Below are 15475 nucleotides of genomic sequence, written 5' to 3'. Positions count from 1 at the left end.
GTTGGTCATAACTTTTCTTTCAAGGAGCAAGCATCTTTTAATTTCATGGCTGCAGTCACCATCTGCAATGATTTTGGAGTCCAAAAAAATAAAGTCTCTCAGTTTCCACTGTTTCCCCATCTATTTGCCATGAAGTGATGGGACCAGATGCCATGATCTTTGTTTTCTAACTGCTGAGTTTTAAATCAACTTTTCCACTCTCCTCTTTCACTTTCATCAAGAGGCTCTTTAGTTCCTCTTCACTTTCTGCCATAAGGGTGGTGTCATCTGCATATCTGAGGTTATTGATATTTCTCCCAGCAATCTTGATTCCACCTTGTGCTTCATCCAGCTCAGCATTTTGCATGATGTACTCTGCATGTAAGTTAAATAAGCAGGGTGACAATATTCAGTCCTGATATACTCCTTTCCCCATTTGGAACCAGTCTAAATGTCTGGTTTCCGTGTCTAGTTCTATCTGTTGCTTCCTGACCTGCATACAGATTTCTCAAGAGGCAGGTCAGGTGGTCTGGTATTCCCATCTCCTTCAGAATTTTCCACAGTTTGTTGTGATCCACACAGTCAAAGGCTTTTGCGTAGTCAATAAAGCAAAAGCAGATTTTTTCTGGAACTCTCTTGCTTTTTCAATGATCCAACGGATATCGGCAATTTGATCTCTGGTTCCTCTGCCTTTTCTAAATCCAGCTTGAACATCTGGAAGTTCACGGTTCACATACTGTTGAAGCCTGGCTTGGAGAATTTTGAGCATTACTTTGCTAGTGTGTGAGATGAATACAATTGTGTGGTAGTTTGAACATTCTTTGGCATTGCCTTTCTTAGGGATTGGAATGAAAACTGACCTTTTCCAGTCCTGTGGCCACTGCTGAGTTTTCCAGATTTGCTGTACTACTCAGTCATAAAAAAGAATGAGATAATGCTGTTTGCAGCCTGGTGGCTCAGATGGTAAAGAATCTGCCTGCAATGCAGGAGACCAAGGTTCAGTCCCTGGGTTAGGAAGATCCCCTGTAGAAAACCCACTCCAGTACTCTGGCTTAGGAAATCCCATGAACAGAGGACCCTGGCAGGCTACAGTCCAGAGTCACAAAGAGTTGAACACAACTATCACACACACACAGATGCAACTAGCGATGACCATGCTAACTGAAGTCAGAAGGATATACCACATGATATCACTTGCACGTGGAATCTAAATATGGCACACACGAACCTCCCTACAAAACAGAAACAGACTCACGGACACAGAGAGCAGACTTGCGGTTGCCAAGGGGATGGGGCAAGGAAGAGGGACAGACTGGGAGACGGGTCGGTAGGGCTTCCCTGGTGGCTCAGATGGTAAAGAATCAGCCTGCAATGCAGGAGACCTGGGTTCGATCCCTGGGTTGGGAGGATCCCCTGGAGGAGGGCATGGCAACCCACTCCAGTATTCTTGCCTGGAGAATTCCATGGACAGAGGAGCCTGGAAGGCTACAGTCCATGGGGTTGCAAAGAGTCAGACTTTACTGAGCGACTCAGCATACAAACAGAGGAAACGATTACATTTAGAATGGATAAATAACTAGGTCCTACTGTGTAGCACAGAGAACTATATTCAATATCCTGTGATAAAAGATGATGGAAAAGAATATAAGAAAAGAAAGTATGTATGTGTATAACTGAATCACTTTGCTGTATAGCAGAGGTTGGCACAATACTGTAAATCAGCTATACTTCAATAAAAAATGGGAGAGTTCCTGCACAAAATCATAAAGGAAGCTGTGTGTGTATATATATATTTAATACACACATAAAAACTCAACTTATAATACAATAAAAAATTTAAATTTGTGACAAATGCTCCAAATTTACATAAAAATCTCAAAAATTAATAGAATCCAAACCACTTGGAGATAGACAATAATTCTTCTAACAATGGATATCCTCTTTACGCATGACTGCTAAGATTTGAGTTGAGCTTTCTAACAGAGCTAACATGAAAATTGGTAATTTTATCCACACCTTGTTAACATTTTATAACTCTGTGAGTTTAGTTCTGAATAGAAAAGAAATAAGAATGGCTTTCCAATAGGGGGAGGGGGCATGCTGTAGCCTATGGGATCTTAGTTCCATGACCATGGACTGAACCAAGGGCCGTGGTGGTGAAAGCACGGAGTCCTAACCACTGGCCCACCAGGCACTCCCAGGAAACAGAATTTAAATGGTATCAGTAAAACTAAACAAAATGCACAGTTTCTTCTTGTTTCTGGCTAACTCAATAGTCATTTGTCAAATTATTTATTTTAAAAATATTATTCAAAGATACACAGTATTTCTACAATGATCTGATAAATACTTGAGCGTATATAACATCCATTTTAAAAGTGCCCGATGTCGCTTTCAGCTAGTTCTTCTAGAGCCTCTCCTTGCTTCGTCCTAAGCACGCTTTACACAGTAAGTGCTTATCGTCCATCTGCACATATTCACCCACATACATTTGGATGTGCTGGATTCTGAATTTCTTTTTAAAAAAATCTATGTTTCAAATAAATTTATTCCATTACTATCAGGGCTTCCCTCATGGCTCAGATGGTAAAAAATCCGCCTGCAATACGGGAAGACCTGGGTTCGATCTCTGGATTGGGAAGATCTCCTGGAGAAGGGAATGGCTACCCACTTCAGTATTCTGGCCTGGAGAATTCCATGGACAGAGGAGCCTGGCAGGCTACGTTCCATGGGGTCGCAAAGAGTTGGACATGACTGAGCGACTTTCACTTCACTTCATTTTATTACAAATAGGCAAAAAACACAAATACTGATAAATAAATAAAACTTTTAAGAGCACAGAACATAGTTTGGGCTCCACAAAACAAAGGTATATTGTAAGTTAACTTTGTATCTCTCTCATTAAAGAAAAGTGTCAATCAGATTTTCATCTGTCTCATTGATGCTTCCAGTTCAGAAAGTGTTTCTCTAAAGCCAATAATTTCCTAACAATATAACATCTTTCATGGAACAATGGATCAAAATATCAGGATCACTCCTTAGGAGATTCCTGTTACAGTTAGTTCAAGCTTTAATTTCTAATTTACTATACACGTACAGTGGACTAATATCCACTAGGCAGATGCAAGGAAATCTTGCAACTTGCTTTTTGCATGGTTAAATTATCAGGATATACACCACAAACGGCAGTTTTACTGAGCTGTTTTGTTTTAATGGACCACTTTGTAAGATACATTTCTGAATTCTATCCTCAAACATCAAGTAGCATGTAGAAACTGTTGTCAGGCTGTCTCCTATTTCACACAAAAAAAGGGGAAGGGGACAAGTAAACTAGATTCACAACTATTTAAGTGAAAAGGTACTACTTATATCCTACAGATATCAAGAATCAGATTTCTTAGAAAAAACTTTCACCAGCCTAATAAAGACAATGTTGTGTCTTATGATGTGAAGATTAAGTCAAAGACCATTTTGTGATTAAGTGATTGAAGTAAAACAAGAAAGGAAGGACAAAGGAAAGACAGCCCAAGGAATGGGAGAAAATATTTACAAAATGTATATTTAATAAAAGGCTTAAAGCCAGAATTCACAGAGAACCCTTACAACTCACCAATAAAATGGCAACATAACTAGAAAATGGGCAAAGGATCTGAACGAATTTTTCTCAAAAGAAGATATACAAATTAAAACCACAGCAAGACACCACTTCACACACCCAGCAGGATAATTTTTTCTTTTTAATGGAAAACAAGTGCTGGTGAGCATATGGAGAAGCAGGAATCATTTAAAATTGTCGGTGAGACTGTAAAATGGTGAAGGTGCTCTGGAACACAGTGTGGCAGCTCCTCAATAAGTTAAACGGAGCTACCATATGACCAGAGACTCCACTTCTAGACAGCTGCCCAACAGAAATGAAAATGTCAGTTCAGTTCAGTCGCTCAGTCGTGTCCATAGGTCCACACAGAAACATGTACATTAAAAAAAAAAAAAAAAGAAACATGTACATAGATGACATTAGCAGCAATATTTACCACAGCCAAAGACTGGAAACCACTTAAGTGTCCCTCAGTTGATAAAGGAAAAACAAAATGTGGTCTATCCATACAATGAAATATTATTTGATAATGAAATGGAAAATAATGCTCGTAGACACGACCACATAGATTAACCTTAAAAAAAGTATGCTAAGTAGTACAAGAAGGCTGTCACGAAAGGCCATAAAATAAGAATCCATTTACATGAAATGTGCACAACAGGCAGATCTATAGAGACAGAAGTAGATTAGCAGTTGACAGGGGCTGTGACAAGGGGAAAAAATGACTGCTAATGGGTATGGGGTTTCTTTCTGGGATGATGAAAATATTCCAAAATTAGACAGTTGCGACAGTTACACAACTCTGTGAGTACACCAGAAAACACCAAATTGTAAAACTTTAAAAGAGTTATTTTAAGATACATGAATTTTATCTCAATAAAGCTGTTCTTTTGAAAAGAAAGATGAATAAACTGAAAACCATAATTCTGAATCAGATATGAGTATTTTCATTGTATATCTTATTATTAATATCAAGATTATATTTGGAAATCATAAATTGAAGACTTCCTTTTGGAATCTTAAGGCTGACACTAAAATGGGGAAAGCACGTTTGCAAAGCAATGTCATTTCAGGAAGTTAGAGGGTAAAATCACAGGTATCTCGGCTTCCAGAAGCTTTTCCTAAAATACACGACGTTATGAGAAGAACTAATACGAAACCAAAATGTGCCACGAACGTCTGCTTTCTCCATTGTACTCTGCATGTCTGTTCATCCCTTCCATGTTTCCGCTTCTGGCCTATCAGATTTGAATCATGAACCCAAAAGCATGACACTCAAACCCCTTCTATATAACAACAGCTCAGATTAAATAAATACTGAATGCTAGAATTACAGAATGTTTAGAATGTTAGAATTACAGACAGGGGCCTCATGTAACTATTTTCTTCTCCTCTCAATCCAGTCTAGGTAGATCCATGTATTTCAGAAATGCAAGTTATCTGATTATTATATATTTTGAGAAAAAAGATAAACTACTTCCAGATACATTTGGGTGTTTTGTTTTGTTTTTATTTTTAAAAACCTGTTAAATTGCCACACCACTAAAATGAATAAAGTGCTAAATTGGTTCCTATAAATAATAGTGGCAAAAAAATTATTAGGTTTATTTTCGTTATATGCCTAACCCAACATCATTTTGGCTTCAAAACTGTAACCAAATACCTTGATACTGATAGGAGAGCAAAGCTTTCAAAAATCATTTTACTATATAAAAATTCAGCTTCAGATCAGATATAAACCTTAAATCTAGCCATGTGATATCAACAGCACAATCCTACAGCTGTCCTCTCAGCCCTGAGGTACATCGACTGGATGATGAATTTCCTTTTTATATAACCTGAGTATATTATATTTCATTATTTCTATCTTTCTGAGAATAACAAAGGCCCAAATTCTAGCAAATTGGGCCAAAGGTTTTAGGAGTGCTGACGGCGCACAAGTCTCTGATGTACGTGAACGAGGGACTCTGTCACCTCACGCGCCATACCTGGTATGCACTGTGCCGTGGCCTCGGTGGTTATGGTTGGAGCGACTGGGGGCTGCTGCTGACTGGAGCTCACTTCTGGCTCTGTGTTAACTGAGGGAGAAAGGGCCACCTCACAGGAGGAGACCTGGCTGGGCAGATGGGACAGGAACTCTTCGGAAGCAACTTGTTCATCCTGTCCTGGCAGCTGCAGGGCAGACAAAGGGATGCTGATCTGTTTGTTAGGATGGGATGTGCTCACGGGCATCTGCATGGCCACGTGCTGGCTGGTGCCATGGGAACTAGGGGGTCCTCTGTTAGGTGAAGCCAGAGATACCCTGGTGGTCTTCTGGACTACTGGTCTAGACATCACAGAGGGGGATGCGGACACACCATGTGGGTCTAGCTCTGAGCTGATGGCAGATGTTACGTGGGAAATCAGCTTAGCAGACCCTAAGGAGGGACCAGCATGAGTCTGAGACTTAGGTTTTGCCATCTGTGTCAATGACAGGGCTGGTCCATCTACCCCTCCAGTCAGCTCTGCATTTGCCACAATATAGTAATCTTCAGGAATCTCTTGTTTGATCTTCTTAATGATGACATCACTGCTGCATTCATCAATCATTTGAGTTTGGGAGCTCGAATGAAGAGAAGATGGTACTATTCCAGGCCTTTTTCGCGCAATGCTTTGAGGCCTCTGCGGTTGGGGTTCAAAGTCACTATCTTCATCAGTAACAGAAGACTCACAAACCATGTCAAACAGAGTGTTTTCATCTTCATACTCTTCAACAGCTTCATCCAGTTCAGAGGGCTCACTGCAATAAGAGAAGTCACAAGAGTCTCTGGTCCGATTACAGTCTAGCTTCGTTTTCACTGGTCTCCCAGGGTACCTTTCAACGGGGCTAGTTTGAGTCTCAGAGGGCACACCAATTATACTTGGACTATCAGAGTTAAAACTTCTGTTATCCTGGAAACAGACCCTTTCCTGGGAGCCAGCTCTGCAAGTAGCTGTCAGTGGCCAGTGATAAGCGTGGCCTGCACTACAGCCCCACATTGCTGTCAGGTTCCCATGGGAACCTTCTGAAAGTAAATGTTTCAGGTTTGGAATGAGGCTGCAAATGGTCCCATGGCTGTGGGCCCAGCTGACCAATTTGGATAGATTCTCAGATGAGGTATGAAGGCAATCCTCCATGTTACAGGATCAGCAGTGTCTTTCCTAAAAGGAAATAATCAAAATAAGAAGCCATTATTACCCAATATATTCCCAGATCTCAATCACTTCAATTTCCTTGAACTATGATTAGGTGGCACACAATAAAAGTAACAGTTAATATCACATATATGGGCAGAGACTGGAAGAGAATGTAGGGGAAAAGTAAAAACAATTTATGGTTTCTGGCTGTGAGATTTGAAAATTTTCTGTTATTTCCTTTACTATTATTAATATAATGTCTACATAAGAAAAAAAAGTGAAAAAAAAAAAAAACAAGCAATAAAATAGAGGTGAACTTTCTCATAGCACATTTTACTTTCATAGCACATTTCTCTTTACAGAGAGACAGGTTCAATTAACCAGGAGGATGAACTTCCCCTTTCACCTTCCACCACCATAAACTTCATTACTAGAGGAAGAGTCAACAAAGGCTCAGATTCATTCTAGGATGGATGGGAGAGAAGGGAAGTCTGGCTGTTTTCTGCTGGATACCAGAAAACAAATGACATTACTGGGAGTCCATGAAGAAAATGTGGGGCTAAATCAGATGTGGGGAAGAAAAATCTTTTAACAGAGAAGAGAAAAAAGACTGAAAGGAGAGCCACTAGAGGCCCCTGCTGGGATGGGGCGCGGGCAGGCTGCAGACCAGAAGCAGGGATGGGTAGGCCGGGTGCCAGACCCTAACCAAGTCTTAGGAGCAGGTTTCCCATCTTCTTGCTGTCTGAAATTCCTGAAACACTGCCTTTACCTCACAATTCAGGTTAAAAAGATTCATCCGGTCTATTTTACCATCTTAGGTTCCTATACACACAAGCTGGTATATAACCAACTACCAAATAGAAATAAATCATTCTTTATTGGACAGAGGTCAAAAAGAATACTTGTTACGGGTCCTTGACTGGGTAAGAGTAAGGACAACATAACAGGCAAAAAAAGTGAAAAAAGGTACAGACGGAATCTGTGTGCGATTGGAAACGTCTAACAAGGCTCTGCCAAAAGGAAGACCCTGGGAAGAACTAGCGAGAAGGAACAAGGATCTTGATGTGTGTTCCCTGGTCATCTGCAGCTGGAGTAACAAGAGGCACCTTGCTGGCAGTGGGCTCTGTACTAAGGTGCCATGGTCCAACTGCAATGCCATGTGACCACACGGAAGGGTGCATTTGAGCCTCTATTCTCTGCCCTGCTCCATGGCACACCATCAGCAGAGTCTGGTAAATTCAAACCCTTTAACACATTTCATAATGTGTGCTACAACCTCTCTAATACAGCCATGGCCACAGTCAACGTCCCAAGCCTCATTTTCTACTACGGCCTTCTCTCACATTTCTTGTGGCCTCCTCCTCCCTAAACACAGTTTCTCACTGGCCCTGGGCCGCTAAAAACTTTCTTTGCCTTGATATGCAGCCGCCTTCTTTCTTTACCTGGAAAACCCATTCAGGGATGACCTCAGGACCACCTTCTGTTGAAGTCATTCTAGATCCTCTTTGCACCTCAGAGATTTTAGATTCTCTTCCTGTACTTCCATCATCTCAAAGAACCTGGCCTTTACTGTACCATTATCACTGACTTTCTTATCCATCTCCCAGACTTGCCTAAGGATTATCTGAGGACAGGGACTATGACACAATTTTTCATTCATCAATGAGGACCTACTTAGGGATACAGAAACTAATAAGATACGGTTGTGCTTGAAATCTCATAATCTATTGTACATGTTGAATATATAAATGAAGAGTGAATGCATAAATATATAAATACTGGAAGAACCATCCACACTAACAAACCAACATATAAGACCCTCAAATAAGAAACATGAAATTCCCTATGACTTTTATTGTAATCATTTAAGGGATAAGAGGACTTTCTCCCCAAGGGTGTAAACAGAAACAAGCTGTCTTGTGTATGTAGGAGAGTAATACATGAACAACCAGATTTTATGAAGCAGCACAAACTGGGAAGATCCCCTGGAGGAGGAAATGGCAACCATTCTGGCGTTCTTGCCGGGAGAATCCCTTGGACAGAGGAGCCTGGCGGGCTACAGTCCACGGGGTTGCAAAGAGTCGGACACAACTGAGTGTTTGAGCACACAGACACACAGATCAAAAGACCAGGGACTGGTGTGGGAGTCAAGAACTTCAGATTTTCCTTCTAGAACTTACGTCTTTGGCCTCTAATAATTCACTAATTATCTCTAAGTCTAAAATGACAGGACTATGGTCTTCATGTTTCTTTCATGATCTAGCAATTTAGGATCTTATTTCATTCATATTCCTTTCATATAACTTTAAAGTAGAAATGCAGATAAAAGAGAAAGACTGGGGGAGGCGTTGGTATTTGTTTTTTGAACTTTCTTAACATACCTGCTTATTAGTTAGTGTGGCAGAGACTTCTATTTGCCTACCCAGTATCCATTCTCTCTTATTTATTACAGAGTCCCAGTCTGTTGGGGCAGCAATATGCTCACCTAAAACATATTTCCCAGCTTCCTTTGATATGGAAAATATCATATGACACAGTTCTAGCCAATGATACGCAAACGGAAGTCACTGGGTGGGGCTTCTGCCAAAGCCCTCAGAAATATAGACTTGTCCAGTTTTTGCCTTTCTCCCTTTGTCCTTTCCTTTCTTCCTGCTGGGAACAAGGACATGATGGCTGGACCCCTAGAGGTCATCTCAGGAACAGGAATTAAGGACTTAAGGATGGGAAAGAATAGCCAGAGGAGCTTGGTAATATGATGGAGCCGCTGCATCAACTCTGAACTGCCTAAGATTCCTTGTTACATAAGGGGAAAGATTAAACCCTGATCTAGCTTAAGTCACTGCCACTGAGTATTTGATTATACAAAGCTAAACGCAACTGCTAACACAAAAAAAGAATATTCACGTCTGGTTTTAGAAACCTTACAGCAGAATCCTTCTTTTTCTTTGCACTATGCTCTAGGACAATCGTTCCTCAGGCTGGATCCAACAAATGAGCCTTGGGAGGGCTACGATTCTATGTCGTAATGTTAACCCTTTTCATTTTTATCATAATACAATTAATATAAGCATATTATGCATCATCTAAATCTTATATCTAAGTATTGCCTTGTAATTTCAGTTCTGCTCTGCCTTTGTATGTATACTCACATTAGTGTCCATAATCACCGAAAGTGACATCATTCAACTTTCATTTGTTGGGAAACCTGTTCATGATGTATTTTTGCCAGATATAAATACAAAACTACTTTTCTGCATTATTAATTGCCAAATGAAAAGTATTATGATCTGACATCAGGAAAATGGCATACTGGAAGGACTGATGCCGAAATACTTTGGTCACCTGATGCAAAGACCTGACTCATTAGAGAAAGACCCTGATGCTGAGAAAGACTGAAGGCAGGAGGACAAGGACGACAGAGGATGAGATGGCTGGATGGCATCACTGACTCGATGGATGTGAGTCTGAGCAAGGTCCGGGAGTTGGTGATGGACAGGGACGCCTGGTGTGCTGCAGTCCATGGGGTTGCGAAGGGTTGGGTATAACTGAGTGACTGAACCGAACTGAAATGGCATATGTGATGGTGAAGTAATACACCTCTTTAAATGTCACAGGCTAATGAGAAAAGAAGTAAATGATAGGCATGCTCATAGGAAAAAATCATATATATTATGGCACAGTATTTAAATGATAACTATTCAAACTGTAAAAATGTGGCAGAATCAAAATACAAAACTGTATATGCCTGTGGAAGTCAAAAGTACTTATTGGTCCAGGTAAAAGTTACCATACAGAAGTAAAATAGTATGTTTGCTAAAGACCCACGGCCAGAAAAAAGTTATAATTAAAAGGCAAAGTGGATAAAATTTTATATTTTATTAAAAGCTTAGCCACTTAATTCTATAATAATCATCAACTTTAAGAACAACAGGTAGTAATAATAAGTCATTTTTATTACATTCTGAAACTCACTTGCAATCTCATGAAGAGGCTCTTAAACTTTTCTTAAGTACCATAAAATGAAAATATTTTTCCAGTATTACTATTAATATAATTTAACCAGGCAACCAATGTTAACTGGTAGTTATGAGAACATAATTAGCTAATATTTAAGGTACTTAAATGAACTGAGTCTAAACTGACAAGGAATAGCTATCAATATACTACAATATATTCTAAGTTTATACAAAAGAGAATCAAAAATAAGGCAATCAAGGTATTTTCAAACTACTGAGAATAGGTACAGCCAGCTCTTGAACAATGTGGATTTGAACTGTGCAGGTGTACCTGTACACTGGTAGTTTTCAATAGTAAGTAGTACCACGGTACTACACAGTCAACAGTTGATTGAATCCGTGGTTGTTGAGGAACCAGAGATATGGAGCTCCTACTATAAATTATATACAAATTAACCCAGAAGCAGTTCAAGAATGAACTATAGTTTCTAGAATATGCTGATTTCCTTCAGCAGTTTGATGACAAGCTCTATGCTGAAAAATAATGCTTTTTCTGTATTTTCAAGAATTCAAAATAACTTCAGGAAAGATTTTCCCAAATCGTATATGGATGATGATTGGATTAGACACTCAATGTTACAGATTATGGGACACCTCATTAAAAATATCATGTATGAAACGAGATGCCAGTCCAGGTTCGATGCACGATACTGGATGCTTGGGGCTAGTGCACTGGGATGACCCAGAGGGATGGTATGGGGAGGGAAGAGGGAGGAGGGTTCAGGATGGGAAACACATGTATACCGGTGGCAGATTCATTTTGATATTTGGCAAAACTAATACAATTATGTACAGTTTAAAAATAAAATTAAATTAAAAAAAAAAATTGAACCTCAAGGAGGCCTGCCTAGCAGAGTCTAAGTTGAGTATGAGATCTGATTATCCTAAATCAGCAAAGCTATAAAGTTATTATCACCACACCGTATGTTAACCTAAGTAAGCAGACATTCTATGTGTTAGTATTCATATCGTTAAAGCCAAAATCAGAAACATATTAAACATAGAATCAGACTTACTACCATCAAACCTAACATTAATCATTAGGTTTCAGAATGACAATATAAAACAATTGTTAAGTTAATATTTATTGAGCAATTATTGATTGCCAGGCACTACTCTAGGACTTGACATGTTAATAATTCTAATTCTATCAAAAATCCTAATAAGTTAGGTAACTTATCATCTTGGGAAAAATAATGGTAGAGCCAAAATCTGAACTTCGGTCTTAACTCTAGAGCCCGTGCTCTTAATTAATATACTATACTGCTTCCAGCAATATAACAGTAGAAAAATACTATCTCAAGTCTAGTCCTCTAGCACATTAATGTTGTGAACTTGAGCCTATGTTGGTTTTATAGTTTTACTTAGTTGAATTTGTATATCTTTTCTGATTTATAGCTTTATCAGAACTATAAGCATGCATTTTATGTATAAACATACTTAAGTAACATTACGATAAAAAATAACTTAAACCAGCACTAGGTATAAAGAAGGCTCATGAAAATATTTTTTTCAAAAGTTTGAACAAAGTTTTCTGTAGGAAAAAAAAAAGGTATAAAAAATGATGTCACTTTTCCAAAACCTGACAAAGTGGGCTACCAGTCAAATACTGTGAATATCTAGTTGGCTTTCACCTGACTTTGGTTATAACAATCGCCCCACAGTTGTTGCAGTCTCTCTCTTTAAGAGGTAGTGAACCTTTCAAAGGATTTGTTATTTTAATACCATTAAACGTGGTGGTAGTTTAGCTGCTAAGTCACTAGTCAGTAAGTCCAACTAATGCAACTCCATTAACTGTAGTCTACCAGCGCCTCCATCCATGGGATTGCTCAGGCAAGAATACTGGAGTAGGTTGCCATTTCCTTCTCTGGGGGATCTTCCCAACCCAGGGACTGAACCTGAGCCTCCTGTGTTGCAGGCAGATTCTTTACCAGTGAGCCACCTGGGAAGCCAGTATATTAAATACTTAGGAATAAATCCAAGACTTCTATACTGAAAACTACAAAATGCTAATGAGAGAAATTAAACATGACCCAAATAAATAGAGATATATACCATGTTTGTAGATTGGGAGGATTCAATATTCCTAGGATCAATTCAAGATCAATCAATTCAGGATTCAATTCAGGATCAATTCAATCCTGAACTGATTTATACATTCAATGGAATCCCAATGAAAATTCTATCACATAAAATTCATATGGAAATACAAATAATTTAGGACAAGCAAAATTCTAAAATAAGAATAAAGTTGGAAGACTAACCCTACCTGATTTCAAGACTTAAAATGATTTCCAAGATTTTTAATCAAGATCATGGGGGTACCGACAAAAGAAAAGACACGTACATCAATGGAACTGAGTAAGCATCTAAAAACAGACCCACACATATTTGGTCAACTGATTTTTGACAAAACTGTAAAGATAATTCAACAGGAAAGGAAAATCTTTCCAACAAATGGTGCTACATCAATTGGATATCAATTTAAAAAAAAATCAACCTTCAGTTACACTACACATAAAAATCAACTCAAAATGGATCAGAGATCTAAATCTAAAACCTAAAACTAGAAAACTCTGAGAAGAAATCATTGACTATCTTTGTAAACTTGGAGTAGGCAAAAGTTTCTTTGGATGCAAAAAGCACTAGCCATAAAAAAATTCTAATAAATTTTACTACATCAATTGTTAATGGAATGTAACTATTAGGCCTTATCAGGGATGGAGAGGAGATCCATTAAACTTAAACACACTTAACATAGTTACTTCTTTCAAGAGTTCCCCTGAGTAACATTCAGTGCAAAGGAAACTTGGGTATGGTCTAAAAAGCTGATGATGTCTCACTAAACTAACAGATCAGTGACTTAAAAACCCAGAAACAAAAGAAAATAAAACAAAAAATGGGAAGTACTGGCTGTTTAAAAACAAAAAAACAGAAATAAGGTTACCCTGTGTTTTCTTATTTACTGAGGATGACATAGCTTTCTATTTTACTTGCCCACTAACTAGGACTCTTAGAACCTAAGAAGTAGACCACATAAGCTTAATTTCTCCATATTCCCATTAAAGAATACAATTTATTATATAGGTTAAATATGGAAAACTACTCAACAGATTTTCCAAAAAAAAAAAAAATATGAAGATAAAAGCTACAACATTAATGTAAAATAGTGTGCAGAAAGGAGGTACAACTTAAAAAAAACAGAGTAAAGGATATAGACCAAAAAAAAAAAGGATATAGACAGGGTATTTACTGCTATTGAGGCCTACAATGTGCTTTCCAAATTTAAAATACATCTATTGTTTCAAAACTTTTACATGTAAATTATATAAATTAGTACAGACATTAAAAGTGGACTTAAAAATAAAGAATTCAAAGAATATAATACTTGCTTTTACTTTTAATATAGTATATTTATTAATTTTTAAATGTCACAAGTACCATGTAACTATTATGTAATTTTTTGAAATAGATAAATGTAAAAGATACTTTGTACATAGTAATTTTGAAAATCACACTAAAAATATTTTAATTATATATCATGACTGTATAACATATATTTATATTTCAATTCAGTACATATCTACTGAATACTTACAAGCTAAACTGGAGTAAGTTGTATCCCCTCCAAATATATATTTTAGTCCTAACTCCCACTACCTCAGAATCATCTTTCTTGGAAACAGGGTCATTGCAGATGTAGACAGTTAAGTTTCGATGAGGTCACAGAGAGGTAGGGTAAGGCCCTAATCCAACATGACTGGTGTCCTTATAAGAAGACAGATACCTACGGAGAAAGCCATGTGACAGTCAAGGCAGAGACTGGTGTTCCGCAGCAGCACACCAAGGAACACCAAAAACCGCCAGCAAACCACCAGAGAGAAGCTGGAAGAGGAAAGATTCCCTGCAGTTTTCAGAAAGAACATGGTCCTGCCAGCATCTCGATTTAGGACTTCTAGCCTCCAGAACTGCGGGACAATAAATGTGTTTTTTTTAATGCCATCCAGTTTGTGGTACTTTGCTAGGCAGCCCCAGGAAACTAAAGACATTGTATGAAGCATTCCAAAAAAGATACACAAAACGAGTGTTCCTAACTTCTACAAGTTCAGAGTTTAACAGCACACTGTGTAAGTCAATTAATTAATACAATGTAAGTAAATGTTTCAAGTATGGGGATAATGATTAATTCTACTTCTTGGCTGAGGAATGCAAAGGAACTCAGGATCTGCTTCCCGAAAGAGATTCTACACAAAGGCACAGTGACTTGAAACAGTATGGTGACTTTAGGCAACTATAAGGATTCAGATATTACTGGCCTGTGTCATGTAAGATGGGAACAACGGAAAAAGATTAAACTGCAGAAAAATGCAGGGGCAAAGCATGATGATCAAAGAGCTGGAGAGTTTACGTTGTGAAGGACCTAAACCAGAAACAAACGCATGGGCCAAACTTGTATAAAGATCATTTCTGAGGCAGATTAAAAGGTAGCAAGGGGCAGAGGAGGCTATTTTAGAAGTCTAGACCAGAGGCCTAAGGAATTAAAAACAAAGAGAAAGACAGTACAGATCTGTTAGAAGATAACAGGCAGCAACTGGGAATGAACTGCTTTTGAGGAACAAGGGTGAAGAGAGAGGTTGGAATAATTTCCAGGTTTCTATCCTGAGGGCCAGCCAGAATAGACCTGTTCTCAATCAAGACAAATATCGGAAGAAGAGCAAATGTACAGGTT

At 38.4% G+C, this 15475-nt stretch overlaps 1 protein-coding gene across 4 annotated transcripts in view; it reads right to left on the bottom strand.

Annotated features, from left to right (window-relative positions):
* KIAA1958 overlaps positions 1-15475 on the bottom strand; it is a 125112-nt gene that overhangs the window by 60402 nt on the left and 49235 nt on the right. For all 4 annotated transcript variants that reach the window (XM_024996333.2, XM_024996331.2, XM_024996329.2 and 1 more), the window contains exon 2: positions 5563-6754. In XM_024996333.2, coding sequence (XP_024852101.1) covers positions 5563-6730 — 1168 coding nt within the window. In that variant the 5' untranslated portion in view covers positions 6731-6754. The remainder of the gene's footprint in view (positions 1-5562; positions 6755-15475) is intronic.

The sequence above is a fragment of the Bos taurus genome, chromosome 8, assembly GCF_002263795.3.
Source record: "Bos taurus isolate L1 Dominette 01449 registration number 42190680 breed Hereford chromosome 8, ARS-UCD2.0, whole genome shotgun sequence".
NCBI lineage: Eukaryota > Metazoa > Chordata > Mammalia > Artiodactyla > Bovidae > Bos > Bos taurus.
The sequence above is the reverse complement of the archived record's forward strand: the minus strand, read 5'-3'. Positions and strand labels throughout refer to the sequence as shown.